Source organism: Melanotaenia boesemani, chromosome 16 (assembly GCF_017639745.1).
Source record: "Melanotaenia boesemani isolate fMelBoe1 chromosome 16, fMelBoe1.pri, whole genome shotgun sequence".
NCBI lineage: Eukaryota > Metazoa > Chordata > Actinopteri > Atheriniformes > Melanotaeniidae > Melanotaenia > Melanotaenia boesemani.
The window spans coordinates 15,350,058-15,370,911 of NC_055697.1; the positions used below are offsets into that span (position 1 = coordinate 15,350,058).

The window sequence follows — 20,854 nt, forward strand, 5'->3', positions numbered from 1 at the left end:
CCAATTAAAGTCAGACGTTGCTTTTCAACCATGCTTCAACAGAATTATTTTTAAAAAATAATCTCATGAAACAGGCCCAGACAAAAATAATGGCACCCCTAGAAAAGACAATGTGACCAACAATGTGACTACAATCTTGTAATCAGTCAGTGGACCTATATATAGGGCTACAGGTAGTCACTGTGCTGTTTGGTCACATGGTGTGTACCACACTCAGCATGAATCAGAGGAAGCAAAGAAACGGGTTGTCCCAGGAGATTAGGAAGAAAATTATAGACAAGCATGTTAAAGGTAAAGGGTATAGGACCATCTCCAAGCAGCTTAATGTTCCTGTGACTACAGTTGCACATATTATTCAGAAATTTAAGATCCATGGGACTGTAGCCAACCTCCCTGGACATGGCCACAGGAGGAAAATTGATTACAAATCAAAGAGACGGATAATACGAATGGTACAAAAGAACCCAAAAAAACGTCTAAAGAGATTAAAGGTGAACTTCAAGCTCAAGGAACATCAGTATCAGATTGCACCATCTGTCGTTGTTTGAGCCAAAGTGGACTTAATGGGAGATGACCAAGGAGGACACCATTGCTGAAAACAAATCATAAAAAAGCCACACCACATGTTGACAAGCCGCAAAGCTTCTGGGAGAATGTCTTATGGACAGATGAGACAAAAATGGAACTTTTTGCCAAAGCACATCAGCTCTATGTTTACAGATGGAAAAATGAAGCATATCAAGAAAAGAACACCTACTGTGAAACATGGAGGAGGCTCTGTTATGTTCTGGGGCTGCTTTGCAGCATCTGGCACAGGGTGTCTTGAATCTGTGCAGGGTACAATGAAATCTCAAGACTATCAAGGGATACTAGAGAAAAATGTGCTGGCCAGTGTCAGAAAGCTTGGTCTCAGTCGGAGGTCATGAGTTTTGCAACAGGAAAATGACCCAAAACACAGCTAAAAACACCCAAGAACGGCTAAGAGGAAAACACTGGACTATTCTAAAGTGGCCTTCTTTGAGCCCTGACCTAAATCCTATTGAGCATCTTTGGAAGGAGCTGAAACATGCCATCTGGAAAAGGCACCCTTCAAACCTGAGACAACTGGAGCAGTTTGCTTATGAGGAGTGGGCCAAAATACCTGCTGAGAGGTGCAGAAGTCTCATAGACAGTTACAGGAATGGTTTGATTGCAGTGATTGCCTCAAAAGGTTGTGCAACAGAATATTAAATTAAGGGTACCATAATTTTTGTCCAGGCCTGTTTCTTGAGTTTACTTTTTAAAATAATTCTGTTGAAGCATGGTTGAAAAGCAATGTCTGACTTTCATTTGTAAATTTCATAGAATTTTTATTTATTATTACTTTTGTCAGTTATTCAAGTTATTTCTGTGACCATTGTGAGTTTTGAGGAAATGACTCATCAGTTAATGTTGTAAACACAATTTTTTTCCCGTGGTCTGAGTTGAAATAAAACTCAATTTGATAAACTCTGCTGTATGTCTTGATTTGTACATGATAGTATAGACGTACAGCTATCTGTGCTGTTTAATGTGAGCAATAACATCATATAAAATGGAAGATGTGTTTTTAGCCACATAGTTTTAAGTTAAAAAAAGACAGAACAGCCAAAGGGTTATGACTTGTCAAAGGCATTTAAACGTCATAGACTAACATCAAAGGTCTCCCACAGTGTTCATCCCTTGAAATACAAAAAAACATGTTTCATTCCTGATTGATACAAAGTAAGAAAAGTGCAAGAATGATAGAAATGTGAGTCTAAGAATATATTTATAACGTTTTTACAGTTGTTTTGACTTTGAAATGACATCATGTTTCATATCTTACCTGGAGATAAGGGACAATCTTGCAAAGAGTGTTTCCAAAGAACCATGTCTCTGTGATGTCAACCACAAGACTCGCAGGCAAGCAGATGATGGTCACCAAGACATCAGCAAGGGAAAGATTGACTATGAAGTAGTTAGTCACTGTGCGCATGTGACGGTTTTTCCACACTGCAAAACAAACTGAGAGTGATGCAGAATCAAAAGAGGCTCACCATGTTATGTTCATACCCAAAACAAAGAAAAACAAAACAAAACATTTGAAATATCTTTTTGACAAAAAAGATCTAAAGAAATGAGACCGCATACACTGAATCCTATTTTCTTTTTGTTTTGGTTTCATGACTAAAGGATCAAAGATCCAAAGTCAAAAAACATGTTTTTAGTGGAGTCATTTCTTGGCTATTAAGCTACACAGGATCTGATTTATGTTATAACAGTGTGAAAGACAAACAAACAATCACTATTTTGATGTTTACTCTCTTGCACTTGCCATAAGCCTTACTTTCAATATCCTACAATAAAAAAAATATGCAAATGCAGTAATGTTACTGAACAACCTGAGCCTGACCAACGACTCTCATTGAAGAACGCTTTCAGCAATTTCAACGTTTCAGTTTAATCCAGCTAGTCTATATTTGTTCTCTTTTAACAGCAGATTTCTTTGTAGTAAACAGGATGCAAGTTGAACTTCAATGCAGCAGGGTGACTTTATACAAGCAGGGTTTGTTTGTGTTCCTCGCCATACACCACAAAGAGAGTCATTTTAAGTCAGCCTGCACAATCTTGAATTATATATAGCTGTAGCAGGTGAGTGCAAGAGTTGAGGGACGTTTCTGACAAAGGCCTGACCAGGTTTCCTCCATATTGCTGATTATTGACAGCAAGGTCAAGGTAATGAGTAAGATGAGGCACTGGGTTGTAAGGCGCATGCCTGTTTCTGTTTCTCAGCATGTTGCAGGTTACAGAAAGATTGATTATACACCATGACTTTCTACTGTGTAGTGTCTTTTATCTAAGTGTGTGACATAATTATTCTTGCTGCTCAGACAATAAACTGTGCAGAAAAGTCATAAGGTGAGGCACACAGAACTTTGCCGCACGAGAACTGGAGAGTGCTTGTTGCTGCCACTCTGTGCCAAAAGTGTTAGCTAAAGTCAGCCAGTCATGTGCACCACAGTGGTTTGTTTATTTTATGCTCTGCTTTGTTTGACTGCCCAGATGGAGGGTTACATTTGTAAACTAAAATGAAAAGACCGAAAACAAACATAAAGGGGAAAAAGACACCTCAAAAATTACTTTATTTTTTGGGCCTTATCTCTTTAGAGACTAAGAGACTTTTAAAACCACAAGAAAATAGGGAGGACTTTTACAACCACGTAACAGATTTTTTTTCTTGGAGCAGGGTAGACGCATGAATTTCATACACAAATGAAGATAAGGCTGATGTGTGTTTTCTAAAAAAAATAAATAAAAAAAAAATAGATGAGACTATAACAAACAAAAAAAGACTAAAAAACATAAAAAATTTACCTTAAAACTGAATTGAATTTAAATCACCACAATTTCAAGTTTTAAAAATAACGAAGAATTTACCTGCAGATCAAAACTGAATTTGTGAGAGAGGGATGCTGAAACATTACCAGTTGTCAATATGCATGCTGCCAGTTGAATAGATATTTAGTTCTTACAATTGTAAATCTGACTCCAAAGGTCAGTGCCTCAACAGTCATTAACTTCACTGCATGTTTGTAGGGTGAATGGAGAGAATGGAGCAGAAGGAGGGAGGATGATATGCATTGTCTCTGAACTATTTAGAAATTAGCTGTAAAAATGTTTCACTTGTAAATCCAACTCGCCAGCACCTACAATATTTCCTTTTAAGCTTTTGCGAGCATGGCTAAATAGGCAAATGGACTGAATTATTACACCATCTGTCTTTTTGGCTACTTAGTGCTTTACAATGCAAACTACAATCAATCACGAAGACTGTGTATCCTGTCAATCTAGCATTTATCCTCACCATGCATACACTCGGATACTGATCGGGGCATCAAGAAACCCCAAACTATCACTTGGTGGAAGATCTCTTTAATTTCTAGACTACAAACATAATGACATTAGGACAAGCTCATCTGAATATATTAGGTGAAAGGTATATTGCTGTGTGTTGCATTATCACAGGTAAGCACTAATTAGACCATCAAAAACAATTTTGGTGGCTCAGCTTCTATTTCAAATCAAATTTTATTAGCAAAGTATTGTTCACACAATAGGCAGCACCTTTTATAACTTGTGTTAACTATTTTCATGTATCTGAAGCAGTACCACCGGAAAACATCTCCATGTCTAAGTTTGACTGGATCAGGTTGGTTTCAAATTATCCAAACATTTGCATAAGCATTCAAGGTTATGCTACAAAACTCAGACCTCACAGTTGAATTTATCAACGTGTTATTACCAAGTACTGCAGGGCACCTGAATGACTGCACATTTCACAGAAGATATCATGTGTGGTATATAATTAGTCTGCAAAACATTGCACATGTAACTTGGGTATGCGATGGGGATGCCGTTTGCCATTTTAAGGATGAATAAAAAGGATAGCCACTCCTCGTTAAGAGACTCCCCAGTCAAAATACAGTTCTTTTTGTTCAGAAATATCTAGCAATATATGATTAGTAACATTGATGGACATTACTTCTAGTTTATAACATCTCTGCTTTTATTACTTATGTCACTGAAATAAATGAAAAAAAAAAAGTCATGATCATCTTAGGTCATGAAGTGTGTTGCAAGTGTGTGACTGTCCTTATTGAAACTCTGTTTTTGTGGCACTTAAAGTTTCTCTGTACTCTGTGGATTCAATTTATACAAAAAAGGGCTTGTATAACTGCTGCCATATAGGGATGTATAAAGACATGTTTACTTTTTCACATTTCCTTGAAGCCCTGTTATTATGACAGTATCACAAAGATAAAATGTGCATGTGATACTATGGATCTGCAACAGATTATATAAGGAGGATGGAAAATATGACTCTGTGTTAGAACTAGGCTGTGTAACATCAAAGAGAGGATACCATCCAATTAAAATATTGCTTTGAGAAGGTGCCATAATATGCTATGACATAATTTTCCAATTTGTGTTAAACCTAATGTTACTCACAAAATTATATGGGTGTCACTTGCATTGTTTGTTTGAACCAAGATTATGTTTCATGATTTAAAAAAAATTATTACAGTATACTGTAACCTGGATACATATTTTCGCTCATAATGAAAGCTCCCAATGCAGTTATATGAACAAAGATGTTGCAGGCACTGTCATAAAACATGCACCATCTCTCAAACCTACTCAGGAAGGAGTGACTGATTCCATTAATTCTCTGAAGGATGAAAGGATGTGCACTGATGCAAGCAACAGCTGGCCAAGTACCTATTCTCACTAGTCATTTACAATTAGGAATAAGAAAGCTAAGGGGCTTTGCTTTTAATCAGTATGTTATGCTGTTTAATTTTGTTCATAAGGTTTGGTTTTGAAATATTGAAATTTGCCTCTTATTGTTTAAAAAAGCTCAAATTTCTTAAAACATTTACCACATTTTATTTAGGTTTGGGACTACAGTGATAACAGGCAAAGAAGAAGAAGAAAAGAAAACCTTTATTTATAAAATCATTCTTTTTGCACACAGGAATTAAGCCTTTGCATTTACACCTTCTGCAAGTTACCGATTACTAGTTATATTTAATAGTTACTTCATTCAAAAAGTAACTCAGTTACCTTGTTGATTACCTCCACAAAAAGTAACGTATTGCTGTTAAAAGTAACTTTTTACTTACTTTTGGAAAAGAACATTCTTAAAAATTCTATTATTATTCTTATAACCTAATTACAGTTTTGTATAAAATATAAAACAAACTCAAACTGAATTTTTCAACACTAATTTATTTAAGTCAGATCAGCCAATTATTTGAAATTAAAAATAGAAATAAACTGTAGGCTCTTTATTATTTGTATTTTATTTACATATTTCTTTAGTTAGTGCACAGGTCACTGTCACTGTCTCTCTGTCAAGTGACGTGCATGTGTGTGTGGGTAGCGGCACACCAGTTCAGACGGCCGAGGTAACCAAGGAAACGGGGACACTAGTTTCTGAAAAAAAAGATTATTTCCGTTACACATCTGGGTGTTATTGCTTTATGGACAGCTATGAGAGAAACAGGAGGGCTTCATAAAGGGAGAAGAGGAAGCCCAAGTAAGCAACTACACTACCCGCAACTGACAACCTACTACAGAGAAAAGTAAGCCCAACAACAAGACTTGGCAGCACCGTCCATGTCATGCTGTATCATTGCTGTAAACAAAAAGAAGCTTACAGCTGCTGGCAAAAGTGTATTAATTTAGCTAGTAATGGAGTCACATACTTGGGGTAAGGGTAACTGAGTTACTTTATTTAAAGAGTAATGCATTAGAGTATTAGTTTCTGACTAAAGTAACGCTGTTACAGTACGCAGTACTCCCCAACACTGATGACCACACACTAGCAGCAATGAACAAATAATCCCTCATCCAGGGCAGCAGACAGTTGCAGGCGAAGCAGCAAGAGGAGAAGTGGGAGTTGATTGCAAAGAGGTATTTCAGTTTTAAATGGTGGATAGCAGCATGAACCACATCCCACATTCTTTCCCACTATTCAAATAAATGTATAACCTCTTTAACCTCAATAAGATGGCAGATACACCGATACAAAGATTTTGCAAGTTTTCCCACATACAAAGAATGGAAAGGTCTGTAATTTTCATCATAGGTACACGTCAAGAGACAGAATCTAAAAAAAAAAAATCACATTGTATGATTAATTTGCATTATATTGCACAAAATAAGTATTTGATACAATAGAAAATAGAACTTAATAGCTGGTACAGAAACCTTTGTTTCCAATTATAGCTTAGATGTTTCCTGTAGTTCTTGGCCAGGTTTGCACACACTGCAGCTGGGATTTTGGCCCTCTCCTCCATACAGATCTCCTCCAGATCTTTTTTGGTTTCAGGGATGTTGCTGGGCAACATGGGACTTTTAGCTCCCTCCAAAGATTTTCCATTGGGTTCAGGTCTGGAGACTGGCTAGGCCACTCTAGGACTTTCAAATCTTTCTTAGGAAGCCACTCCTTAGTTGCCCTAGCTCTGTGTTTTGGGCTATTGTTATGCTGGAAAACCCAGCCACGACCCATCTTCATTGCATTTACTGAGGGAAGGAAGTTTTCCGCAAAAGATATGACTTGGCCCCATCCATCCTCCCCCAATATGGTGCAGACGTCCTGTCCCCTTTGCAGAAAAGCACCCCCCCAAGCATCAATACCCCAAGAGGTGAGATGTTGCATGGAGCCCCAGTCCAAGGGGACTTGAGTTCATTCCATTTTCTAATAATTGCAACAGTTGTTGCGTTTTCACCAAGCTGTTTACCTGTTATTCCATAGCCCTGGGATCCCCAACTCCGGTCCTCAAAGCCCACTGTCCTGCAGACTTTTGGTGTCTTCCTGACCTGACTTAATAGCAGACTTATGCAGAGCTTGTCAGCAAGGAAACATTTAATACCTGCAGGATAGTATGCCTTTAGCAACAGGGTTGGGAATCTCTGTCCAGCCTTGTCCAGTTTTACATATCTGTCCCTGGTGCCTTAAATAGCTCTTTGGTCTTGCCCATGGTGGAGAGGTTGGAGTCTGATTGATTGTATGGACAGGTGTCTATATTATACAGGTAATGAGTTCAAAGAGGTTCAGTTAATACAGGTAATGGGTGGAGGATGGGAAGGCTTCTTAAAGACAAACTTACAGGTCTGTGAGAGCCAGAATTCTTACTGGTTGGTAGGTGATCAAATACTTATTTCATGCAATAAAATGCAAATGAATGATTTAAAAATCATGCATTGATGTTTTTTAAATTTGACATATAAAGCACTTTGTTATTTAAGTTAAATAATAATATTACAGACCCAAACGTTATAATTTCTCTCAAAGGAAAATTAAACTAATCAATGATCTTTTTATTGAATTTTCAAATCAAAGAAATGACCATATTAGAAGTTCCATTGTATGTTACACAGCAGTATAGAGTGAGAAAAGAGTACTGAGTACAAATTCTTTATAGCATATTAAAATTAAACTAATTTTGATTCATTTCATTCATTCAAGAACAAGTCAGTCAAGACGGATCTAATTCTATTGCTGGCATTCCTAACACCATCAGTGCAAAAGACTGCACACACGCCAGATCTGTTCCCTCAACCACACAAATATCACAGGTTATATAATATATATCATATATATCAAATGTCCAAGTCACCAGTGACCCCCAGATTAACCTGCTGAATGGGGTCTTTAATCATTAAACTTCACTTCAACTGTGTCTTTTCATTACGTAATTACTTTTATTAAGAAATCAAGGTTATTTCCTGGTTAATAACACCTATCAGACTCAGCTGGAGGATTCATCAGATGCACCACTCACTCTGTAAGTGAACTGCATCTTAAAACGATGCCACAGCAGGTGGAAAGTTACTTTACAAACTGTATGAGGCAGGCCTGGACTGGCCGTCGGGAGCAGCGGAACTATTCCCGGTGGCCTGGGCTCTTAAGTGGCCTAACTGGAGAAAAAGAGAGAGAAAAAGAGGGAGAGAGAAAGAAACTGGCACCCGCCCACCAGTAAAATGATTTGTGTTTGTAAGTTTTCACCTTCACCAATTGGCGATTGATTAAAAATATCAGCAGTCAAGTTTTATTTTCAACACAAGAACTAATCATGAGAGGCGTGGAGGCGGAACAGCAGAGAACGTAGTGCTGGTAGCCTGCTGATGGACTTGGAAAAAAAGAGGAAAGGGGGAGCAGAAAGAGAACTTATTTTAAAAAAAAAGAACAAGGCGCTTGATGAGGAGGTAGGAAATGCTGGAAAATATCTGATATTTTTAGATCCTCCACCAGCAGGGGTGTCCAGTCACCCACGATGTCAAGTGAGTTAACGTTTAATAAATGTCAGATACAGGGGGGGAACAGCGTGTTGTTTGGGGGCAAACTTTTATCTGAAGATCACTGGTTGAGATTCTCCATGAGCCCTTTTATGTAGCTGTAATAATGAGCTGGTAGGGTACTACCTCCTGCCTAAACTTCATTCTACTGGAGATGTTGCACTGGTTTGTTGTTTTATTGTTAAACCACATCAGCCCAAACACACAACTACAAACCGTTTATATACACTAGGTTATATTTGGGGTTTCCTGGTATAATCTGGATAAAATAATTTGTGAATTATTTGTGTTGTAACTAACAGGTGGATATTTTAATACTTTGGCTGCTTAACATTCTGTCCATATATACTGTCCACATCTGTCCCTGTCCATATACACTGTCCACATCTGCCCCTGTCCATATACAGTGTCCACATCTGTCCCTGTCCAACACACAAATAGCTGCACAGCTGTGAGTGTGGAGAACATTTCATTAGTCCAGGTTAAATGCTGATGAGAGAACCTTTGATTTAATCAGTGTGTCAGTGTGTTAATCTGGATGTAAATAATGGGGCTGCAGCATTTTATGCTTGTTGGGTAATTTTGATGTCTGAGGTTTTAGTTAAAACTCCATATAGAGTGTGTGTGTGGATGTGTTTCTGTTCCCATGGTAATGACATGGCTTATTTTCCTGCATGAAATGTTTGGTGGGTCCTGCTGAGCCAAACATATCTCCATAGATGGGCTGCTGCATGATAACGTTTGGGAACCCCTCCTAAAGTTGGACAGTGTCCTAAGTTGAGAAGACTTTTTAATTTTCTAATGTTATGTAAATCACATCAGGTGAACTTGCTGTTGACCATATTTTTAGTTGTGAATATCGCTGTTGGTGTATTAAATGTACTATGGTAAATTTGCATCTAAATGATTTGCAGACAAAATGAAACAATCATGTTATTTATCTCAACAGAAGAGTACTGGTTTGACTTTTGTATTGAACCTTTTGACGAGAAGAGAGAAACACTGGGCTGGTGATTTGTAGTTTTATGTGAATGTTGGTCTAGAATAATGAGCTTAGGTGATTATTACGTCCATGTGTGTGTATGTACACTTGCACAAGTGTGAGCATATGCATGCAGTATATGTGTTGGGGTGGCCTGAGTGAGTGTAGGACTCCCGGCTTGAATTTGGGTCCCAGTCGGGCCCTGGTATAAGGTAAAGTAGGCTATGTAATGAAATATTATTCTACAGTGTACCACTTTCCCTTTTAGTCATGACTCCACGAGCATTTGAATCTTGATGCGCTCATGGGACCAGACTTCATGCTGCTGTCTAAGTTCAATGATCAATGTAAACACTTTAAAAATCATGAAAATCAGGCTTGTTGCAAAGCTTTATTATTATTTGTTGTTTTCATTCATCAGTTTGTCATTCTGCATGTTATTTTTCCTCACCTGATTCTCCTCTGTCTGTTTGCGTACAGCCAACTGGCCGTCCTTTTGAACTTAGGAGAGATTGGTATTCACCAATAAAAGATACAAACAATTCCACAGTCTACAAACATGTTCATGAATCTGTAGGAGGGTTTTTGTAAAAAAAAAAAAAAAAAAAAGCTTTTAAAATTCAACTTAAAAAATGATTAAGAAAAAAAAAATTTGTAATAGGTTATTGGTGAATGCGGCCCATTGCCTGCTGCTGCACTTTGCTAGAAACTGAAACATAACAGGACAGAGATGTGGGAATAACAACGCAACCCCTGTCTTTTTTGGTGTCTCTGCCATTTCATCTGGGGCCTTTTGCACAAAATCAAGATAAGGGATTAAGCCAGGAAATCTCGGTCATCCTGGCTCAACTCATCCGTGATCTGATTGCATAAAAGCAGGATAGTGGAAAGTGTGATATGTTATGACATAAGTTACCACGAGATTTGTCCTGTGGAGCGAGCCTGCTCCAGACCAGGCTAAATTCCAGGATCTATATAATCTCACCCCTTATTACAGTCAGCAGTCACCACAAATGGAAACCACAATTTTCATTCCACTGCTCACTACACATAGTTAAAACATTAAACTAGAGCCACTGTCATTATTTACTTGTGATCATCAGTTTTAGACATTTTAGACGATTTCCCATAGGTTATATATATAATATGCATCTCCTATATAAACATAAATGCACATCAAAGAGTAACATGATGTTTCATTATTAAATAAGGATCAAAGTTATTAACCTAGAAGATGAAAAATTCCTCATGAAAGCATATTAAACAACACAATAATAAATAAGCATTCAAAAGATCTGTATAATCCACCCCTCATGTCTGCACGCTGAAATAAATGCAGGACAGATCCATACACAACAAATTAACAGACAAATGAATGGATGCAGTAGTCTCCCTGCAGGCCTGTTTACACACTGTATAGAAACCCTGTCATGGTCTAAGTATTTGTAAGTATTGTCATGTTTAGTTCTGTTTTCTTGTATTATTTTGTAGTTCTTTCCCTTGTGTATTCTGTTTTGCTTTCTGCTTTCTCTTCATTAGTACTCCTGCTTTGATTTGCTCATTCACTTCACCTATTACTCATTAGTCCATCCAACTGTATGTATATACAGCTTGTTTTTTTTTTACCATGCCAATTTATTGTAGTCTTCATGTCATGTACCTGTTGTGTTTCCCAGTTCATCTGTGTCCGTATTTACCTCTAAAACCTTGTTTCTGCATTCTGTCTGCCTCCTGCCGCTTCATCAGCATGCATTTGGGTCCTCACCTTTACCTCGCAACCTTGAGACACAGTGGCTCAGATGGCACGCTTTCTCTCTTTGTTTTATAACTGTGGCAGTGTTTCATTTTTTGTTTGGTCCTCGACTTCTTCATACACTTCAGGAGGATTTCCTGCTTTAATGGAGAGAAGTATCACACGCCGGTCTCGTTGCTGTGTTAGATTAGTGATTGAGTGATAGATTGTGGGGCTCTATTTGAGGAAGCGGCGAGCTTGTACTGATCCAGGATTGGTTTCACCTGGTTTGATGAGCCCATGTCTACTCATCCTGGTTCGCTCTTTGCACAACTAATTAAGCCTGGACACTCTTGTTTTAGATTAACGCTAGTACACACATAAGGATTTTTTAAATCTGTAGAGATTTTTTTTTTAATCTGTTAGAGACTCCACACATGAAGATAAAAATCAGGCAATTAAAAGGTGTTGATCATACTGTGTGTGGTGTACCCCGATAATCTCAACACAGAACAACACACACATAACGATGCTGTCCCGCAACCGATCTAGAATCTAGTTCTCCAAGCCAGAAATCTTGCGTGATCAAATGTGATCTAATAAAAACGAAGAAGAAGAAACAACAACCGGAAAGCACAACACCCAGCAGGGCAGAAAACATAAGTAATGAAGTGATGATGGTCTTGCAACTACTAATAACAGAATCCATAACTGAAAAAAAATAACAGACTGGAGACAACGTGAACACGGACTTTATATCCTTCCTTGTTCCCCAGCCAGCTTGCACTCTGATTGGTTACATTCCCTTCCACATCGCAATCTACAGTCACAATTCAGGAGTCATCGGCTTTCCTCACACACGTGAAGATTTTTGGTCGTAAATATTGAACATGTTCAATACTTTCAATTGTCGGTCACGACCCGTTTCGGAGCTGATTGTCGGGACGAATTTGCTCTTAACACTCAGACCAAATGATAATTTGATAGATAATCTTATAAGACTTAAGATAATCAGGCATTTGCTGTCCTTGGTCGGGAAGGGGCAAAATCGGGACAAAAACAGCCCAATAATCTTTGTGTGTACCCAGGTTTAGTAATTTACCCTGGATATCTGAATCCTACTTTTGTGTGATAGGCTTCTGGTCATGGAAGTGATTGATTTTGAATGACTAGTCTCAGATTTGCCATTGTTCACTCAAGTCACTCTCACTGCTGAATCATATCCTGGTTTCCTTTTTAGATGTCAAAACATAGAGAGACTCAAAGTCATTTAATTTCAGTCTGGATGAGCAAACAGATGAGCGTACACATCACAGAAAATTTAAGTGGAGCTGCATGGAAAAACTTAAGCACATTCCAGTCTGTGTTTCATAGAAGTGCTTTGAATGGACAAAGCCTGTCAAATACATTTCTGTGAGATCAAAATGTTCCTCTATTAAATGTGTCTGCTGCAGGTGATTCAGTGGGGAGGATCTGTAAGCACAGGACAGATATTTTCACTCAGCAATAAAAAAGGAATTACAAAAACTAATTTTTGTATACAAATACGCCATAAGATAGCAGATGACAGGCTTAATATTAACTACTGCCAACAACAAACAAACAAGAAAAAAATCACACAACATCAGATCAACACCTCTTTCAGTTCGTTTGTTGGTTTGTCAGTGCACATAGGGAACCCACTGTCAACATGCCACACTTAACTGTAATCATTGACTATAATAATAAGCTAGTGTTTGTTTACTTCACTTTTTTGGCCCTCTGACTCCATTTATTTAACTACAAATTAGTATACAATAGAAATGTCCTGTTGTTAGAAAGGGCTGTCACAATAACCACACACTTGTAACACTGCCTTTTTTGGAAAGCCCAGCTGAAGAGAATGTCAAACCAAAGCAACAATGTTCATTTTTTATTCTTTATTCTTGATTCACTGGCCTTGTAGGTCTATCTGTCGATTTTCTATACCAGCTTAATGGCGCTGGAGTCTATCCGAGTATCCCAGTTACTATCTGGCAAAAGGCAGGATATACCCTGGACAGGTCACGAGTCCATCACATGACTAAAACCACTCACACTCACATGCATTCTTATGGTATGTTTAAAAAACATGTGGGACAACAAAATGTTAAATAAATGCAATAAAAAGAATAGCATGTAGCTTTAACATTATACATCAAGTGTTAAAGATTGCTTGGTTAGATTTTAAATGTATCATGCTGGTCAACGGTGTCTCCCACCCAGTCCATCACCAGATGGCTTTTGTTGCTAGATCTGTTCCCTACGTTAAAACCACCCTCCTTGACATAGCTATCCATTGGATGACTGCACGTCCAGCAGCCCAACAAATTTGACCTCTATATAGAGGCCAGGTGTGAGACTACCTGTCCAACCCCAACCTTCAGGTCTTTAACATATAAAATATGTGTATATAACAGGTTTGCCTGCCATTTCCATGGCTGACCACATGACAGATGCTGCTTCTTAAATTCCAAAGCATTCACCTATTTTACAACTTTTTTGCAACACAAACAAGGCAAGACAGTTTATTTGTATAGCACATTTCATGTACAGGACAATTCAAAGTGCTTTACATAAAACAAAGGCATTACAGATATTTAGAAATAGTAAAAGGCATCAACACATAATCACAATAAAATATTAAATTACATTAAAATGATTAAAAGCAAGGTAAGTAAAAAGAGTTAACATGCAGATTTCATGCATAGGCGCATGAGAAAAGAAATGTTTTGAACCTGGATTTAAAAATGTCTACATTTGGTGAAAGTTTAATCTCCACTGGCAGTTTGTTCCACTTGTTTGCAGCATAACAGCTAAATGCTGCTTCTCCATGTTTAGTCTGGACTCTGGTTTGGACTAGTTGACCAGAGTCTTTGGATCTAAGAGCTCTGCTAGGTTTATATTCTCTGAACATATCACAGATGTATTCTGGGCCTAAACCATTCTGAGATTTGTAAACAATCAGAAGGGTTTTAAAATCTATTCTGTGACTGACTGGAAGCCAGTGTAAAGATTTCAAAACTGGTGTGATGTGTTCAGATCTCTTAGTCCTGGTTAAAACTCTAGCAGCAGTGTTTTGGATAAGCTGCAGATGTTTAATGTTCTTTTTAGGAAGTCCTGTTAAAAGACCATTACAGTAATCCAGCCTACTGGAGATGAATGCATGGATGAGTTTCGTTTGGTCTTTCTTGGAGACTAAACTTTTAATTCTGTTGATGTTTCTGAACTGTTAAAAAGCTGTCTTACTGAGAGCTTTGATGTGGCTGCTGAAAGTCAGGTCTGAGTCTATCAACACTCCAAGGTTAAGAACTTGGTCAGTGATTTTAAGAGCCCGAGTCTCCAGATATTTGCCAATGCTGACCCTCTTCTCTTTGCTACCAAACAGAATAATCTCAGTTTTGTCTTCATTTAATTGTAGAAAATTCTTCATCCAGGTGTTTATTTACTCCAGACACTGACAATAAGTCTATTGGATTGCAGTCATCTGGTGACAGAGACACATAAAGTTGTGTATCATCAGCATAACTTTGATAATTAATTCTATAGTTCTGTAATATTTGACCCAAAGGGAGCATAAGTTGAACAGAAGAGGTCCAAGAACTGACCCCTGGGGGGCTCATCAAATCATTGCCACTTGCTCAGATTCATAGCTTCTAAATAGGACCTGAACCAGTTAAGGACCGCTCCAGAAAGTCCAACCCAGTTTTCCAGCCTGTGCAACAGGATTCTATGATCTGCAGTGTCATGGCAGCACTGAGATCCAACAGAACCAGGACTGATACTTGACCAGAACCAGTATTCAACCTAATGTCATTTAACACTTTGACCAGAGCTGTTTCAGTGCTGTGATGAGGTCGGAAGCCGGACTGAAATTTATCAAGATTTCCACTTTCATTTAAAACGTCATTAAGCTGGTGAAATACGACTTTCTCAATAATCTTGGAAATAAAAGAGAGGTTAGAGACAGGTCTATAGTTGTTCATTATAGAGGCGTCTAGAGTCCTTTTCTTTAGGAGTGGCTTAATAGCAGCTATCTTTAGTGACTTGGAAAAAATGCCTGATGCCAGTGAGCTGTTAACTATCAGTAGGAGATCACTTTCTACTGAGGTTAGAACTGTTTTTAAAAAGTCGGACGGTATCATGTCCAGAGTGCATGTTGTTGATTTCAAATGCCAAACTGTTTCTTGTAGGATTTTTAAATCAACCATTTTAAATTGCGACATAACATCAGAATTATTTCCGGGTTTTAGACACAGACTAGTTTTCTTGTGTGACTGTGTGGAATTAATATTTTGCCTAATTGTTTAAATTTTTTGGCTAAAAAAGTTGGCAAATTGGTTGCATTTCTCAGTGGAAAGGAGCTCTGGGCTTATCTGTTTAGGAGGATTTGTAAGTTTTTCAATCATCACAAACAGAGTGCGAGAATTGTTGACGTTCTTGTTAATCATTTCAGATACATGCAGCTCTCTGGCCTTGCACAGCTCATTGTTATAGTTACACAGGCTTTGTTTGTAAAGCGCATAGTGAATCTGAAGTTTATTTTTCCGCCATTTCCGCTCAGTTTTTCTGCATTCTCTTTTTAGGCTGGTAACCACAGTGGTGTTTCTCCACGGTGTTTTCTGTTTGCTCAAAGTGCTCGGTGCAACAGCATCCATTACATTCAAGATTTTCAGATTGAAATGATCCAGGAGTCCATCAGCTGACTCTGTACTGGTTGTGGTAACATAGTTATGGCATCCACAAACTTAGTACTTGTTCTTTCATTAATGTACCTCTTCCTAACCGAGGAGCAGGTTGGTTGGACATTCTGATTGATCAGTAAATCAAACAAAATACAAAAATGGTCAGACAAGGCCAAGTCAGTGACCACAACAGAAGAAATATCAACACCTTTTGAAATAACCAGGTCCAGAATGTGACCTCAAATGTGGGTCGGTTCTTTTACATGTTGCCACAAACCAAACATGTCCAATATGGAAGAAAATTCCCTGACATTACCATCCGTCATGTTATTCATGTTGAATGTTTAAATCCCCAATTAAGATGAAATGGTTAAAATCAGTAGAGATAACCGACAATAATTCAGAAAATTCATCAATAAAATTTACACAATGTCCTGGACGTCTGTAGATGATTAGAAATAGGATTTTAGGAATGCCCCTTAAGATAAAACTAAGATATTCAAAAGAAGTAAAATCAGCTAATGAAATCTCTTTACACTGGAATGAATCTTTAAATAAGGCAGCTTCTCCTCCCCTTTCCCTCCCGTTTCGACATTTATTCATAAAACTAAAATGAGGGGGTGTTGTTTCATTAAGAACTGGAGCTGCCTAAGGTTTTTTTTTTTTTTTTTTTTTACTGCAATCCATATTTACCTATTATCTGGTCAGCTTGCTGTACCTCACAAGAACTTATATCAAACTCTTCAGGATAAAATTAGATATGCTGATCAGGGTAAATTCAAGATGAAACTGTCATTCAAAATAATCTGAGAAAATATTTTCACTTTGTTGCTGCTATAAAACTCACCTTTGGCACTTTATTTGATGTTCATCTTAAAAGTCCCACATGGCTCATTTGAAGTTTCATAATTTATTTTGAAAGAGTCTTCTGGAAGAAGTTAACATGCTTTGATGTTGAAAGAAAAAAAAAACATGGTTGATCTTCTCAAATTGTAAGTGTGACATTTTTCACCTTCTGCTCAAGATGCTCATTTCAGTTCCTGCCTTTTAAGGCCCCTCCCCTCCTAAAGTGCCCAGAAGGCTTTGTCAGCTCAATGGCTAAGTTTCTGTTAGAGTTGTGCCAAATAAGATATAAGCCCATCTTTGTTTCATAGTAAGGTCTCTAGACCCTTTAGGACATGAACATAGTAAATTACTCTCTTCAGATGGGTATTTTCCCATCTACCTTCACAGCAGCTGTGACAGGTCCTCTTGTGAAGAAAGTAATATAAATCCAAACATTCTTGATAATTATATACCTGTATCCAACTTACCATTTTCAAGTAAAATTATAGAAGGTGCTAACTACCTCTCAGGTAGTTAATACATGTTGCCACTAGGGGATGTCATTAGGAAGCATGTGTTACGGGTCTCAGGAGTGATGACGGCATAACAAAGATGTGTTGTGCCACACGTGGCATGGCACAGCTTATCCTGTGTTGCTCAACGCCCCTGCCGCAGTGCCAGGAGGCTCTAGGTGGGTCAGGTGCATCTTCACAGCCAATCAACCAGAATAAAACTGAAACTGAACTGAGGATTATGTGTCTTGAAGAGAGAGGTAATTTTATCAAACTGCAAAGTGTTAAACCTTCTCAGTGTGTGAGAAATCTGTGTTTCCTTTTTGACTCTCAGCTGAATTTTATTCATGTTAGAAAATGTAACAAAAACAGGATTTTATCATCTTCAAAGCAAAGCAAAAATCCACCCATCTCTCTCTTTTGACAGAACAGAGGTGTTGGTGCATGAATAAATTATTGTAATACCTTGCTCTCCAGTCTTCCCAGAGAATTTTAAAAATGACTGCATTGGTATGTTTGACTGCATTTTTATTATGTAAAGCACTTTGTGATGCTGTTTGTATGACAAGTGATTTATAAATAACATTTTATTTGATTTGATGAATCTGATTACAACTGAAAGGGTTGACCTAATGTTTAAATAAGCAATATACAGCAATCTTAAGTCATGCCCAGAAACATGTACCACACAACACATCATACAATGCAGCAGATACACACAGCAGTAATGAGTTGAAAATGTGCTGCTCATTTTCTTTTCCCTGTATTATTATTAGCGCACCAAGTCATTTTGCCCTGTTGTCTGTGCCAAAGAAAACTTCCTTGGGACTTTGAGCTGAAAATGTGAATATATTTTCATTTGCTGACATTCACCATTTTGTTTTGTTTAGCATGATGCAATGCATTTGTGAGGGTGAAATTAATCTTTATAGCAAAGGGGCTATTATGTTATGAGACAACTGTAATTTGTAAGGATTATTCATTCATTCATTCATTCATTCATTCATTCATTCACTCATTCATTCATTCATGTATGTGTGCCTGCTTCTTATGTCAAACAAATCTATTTTAGTATCTTCAGGTGATTAAAAAAAAAAGAGGTTTTCTCAACTCTACAACCACTGCAGGTTTTACTGCATATTAATAATCCACAGTTATACCTCAGGATTAAAAACTTGATTTGTCACTGAGCTGAAACAAGTCAAACTTGAGATGGTCAGTCGCTCCCATCTACTGACTTTATGACTGACACAATCATTGTACATTTGGAAAAGATTTGTTATAGAAATATGGTATGTTGTTTGAGAAAGCTCTGACTCCATAAAGACTTTGGTACAATGGGTTGAAGCAAAAAATGATCCCAAGCCTTAACTTTTTTTTTTTTTTTTTTTTTAGTGGGGAGGGCTATTGTGGTCCAGACACAAACAACACATAAACAAATAAATGGGCCCTGTATGTGTTTTCATAAAGAGAATAAAGGTTTCATATATCAGACACTGTGTTTTAATGAATCTACTAGCTCCATAGAATAACACAGAATAATTTAGTTAAGATATGAACATCCCAAGTTCCCCCACCCCTCCCAAGAAAACTACCCCCTATTTGCATTTTCACAAACAGAATAAAAGGTTTCACAATTATAAACTGAACTGTGTGTTAATGGATCTTCATGCTCTGTAGAATAATTCAGTCCAGATTTGAACAACATAAGACTTATGATTCATTTAAGAGGTAGTTTTTTCAGCAGGACCTGGTCTAATGTGACCTGGGTCCCCAAAGAGGAGTGGATTTGCCTTTTCTGTATATCACAAATCAGAGGTAACTTCATCAACATCAGGCTGCGTCTCTGAACATTTCTTCCATCCATGCCCATAGACAGAGTTGAAAAACTGAACGGCCTGTTGCCTTATTTCAATGAATGTATGTCATTTCAGACTGTCCATGGTCGCACGCTCACAATTCTCCTCCACCCTGATTTGCAGACAGGTGTGCACACCCCCACCACCGGACAGAAAGAGAGCATGTTTGAAAAAATATGTGGTATACTAAATATCAGGAAATAACGAGGCTCCACAAGCTTACCCTCCACCCCACCAACAAAACTGAGGTTCGGACGTTTACAGTATTCACCAACGTCTCTGCTCTATCGTATCCAAAGAGCTGTTAGTCTATATCCAGGGGGCTGCCAGAGATTTTGGGCCCCATGAAAAGAAACTTAAGTTGGCCCTCTCCTAAAAATGTTGATAGTGGTAAACATAACATTAGCCATTTTAATGATATTTTGACCATCAAACATACCTATATTCATGAAAAGAAAAACATGACAGGCTACTTGGTAGGGGAAGCACAAAAAATACAATGAAGTTCATTTAGATTCAGTTATTTGCTGCAAGATGAATACTCTAAAATATTCTAAAACCTATCTCTCTCTTTTTTAAATACTTAAACAGAAATTATCTCAAGATCAATTACTTAAAATACAAAACTTAAATACAAAATAACCTCTTTTTCAATGAAAATAAAATGCATTATAATCTGTGGAGCAACAAATCAAATCTTAGCTAAAACACCATCAAAAATTAAATGACAGCTCATTTTTTTTTTTTTTTTTATGATTCATTGTATTGTGAACATTATCATTGAACATTATCACTGAATAAGAGGCAACAAAAAAAATAATGAATAAAAATAAAAAAATATCTAAAACATTCATCTCAGAAAGGCTCAGAAACAGAAAATACCAGGACCTCACATGGTATATTGTATTATATGAACTGAATATAATATGGTCACAAGCAAACTACTATGGAGATTTGCAGCCAAACAATGGCTGGGAGCCGTCTTTAAAATTAAATAATAACATTTTAAAAGGTAGAACTTTGTGTAATATGATATCAAGGAGTAGTAAAGGTACATTATTGCTGAGTCAAGCTCTTGCAAACCCATTCACAATCACTGGCCCTTGCTCAGCCTTTTTCACCAAGAGCCCAACGTGGAGTTTTCTACCTGGCAAGATCACTTATCAAGTCCTTGAAGTCCAGCTTTCTATTCTATCCAGCTATTCTGTTGTATAGTATCTCCAATCATGTAATGTCATTTGTAATAACATCACAATCATTATTTCTGGTGGCCTCCCTCTATTTTGTTTTACTTAAAGGTGATTTCAGTGATTTCACCCAACAATATCAAGAGAAATTGATTTGACTACCAATACTCCACGTCATTGTCTCCCTCG

The 20,854-nt window shown here is 37.6% G+C and overlaps 1 protein-coding gene across 1 annotated transcript in view; it reads right to left on the reverse strand.

Moving 5' to 3' along the window:
* hcrtr2 (hypocretin (orexin) receptor 2) overlaps positions 1 to 20,854 on the reverse strand; it is a 45,487-nt gene that overhangs the window by 14,524 nt on the left and 10,109 nt on the right. Inside the window, exon 2 of the mRNA XM_042010572.1 lies at positions 1,847 to 2,025. Within this exon, the coding sequence (XP_041866506.1) occupies positions 1,847 to 2,025 (179 nt within the window). The remainder of the gene's footprint in view (positions 1 to 1,846; positions 2,026 to 20,854) is intronic.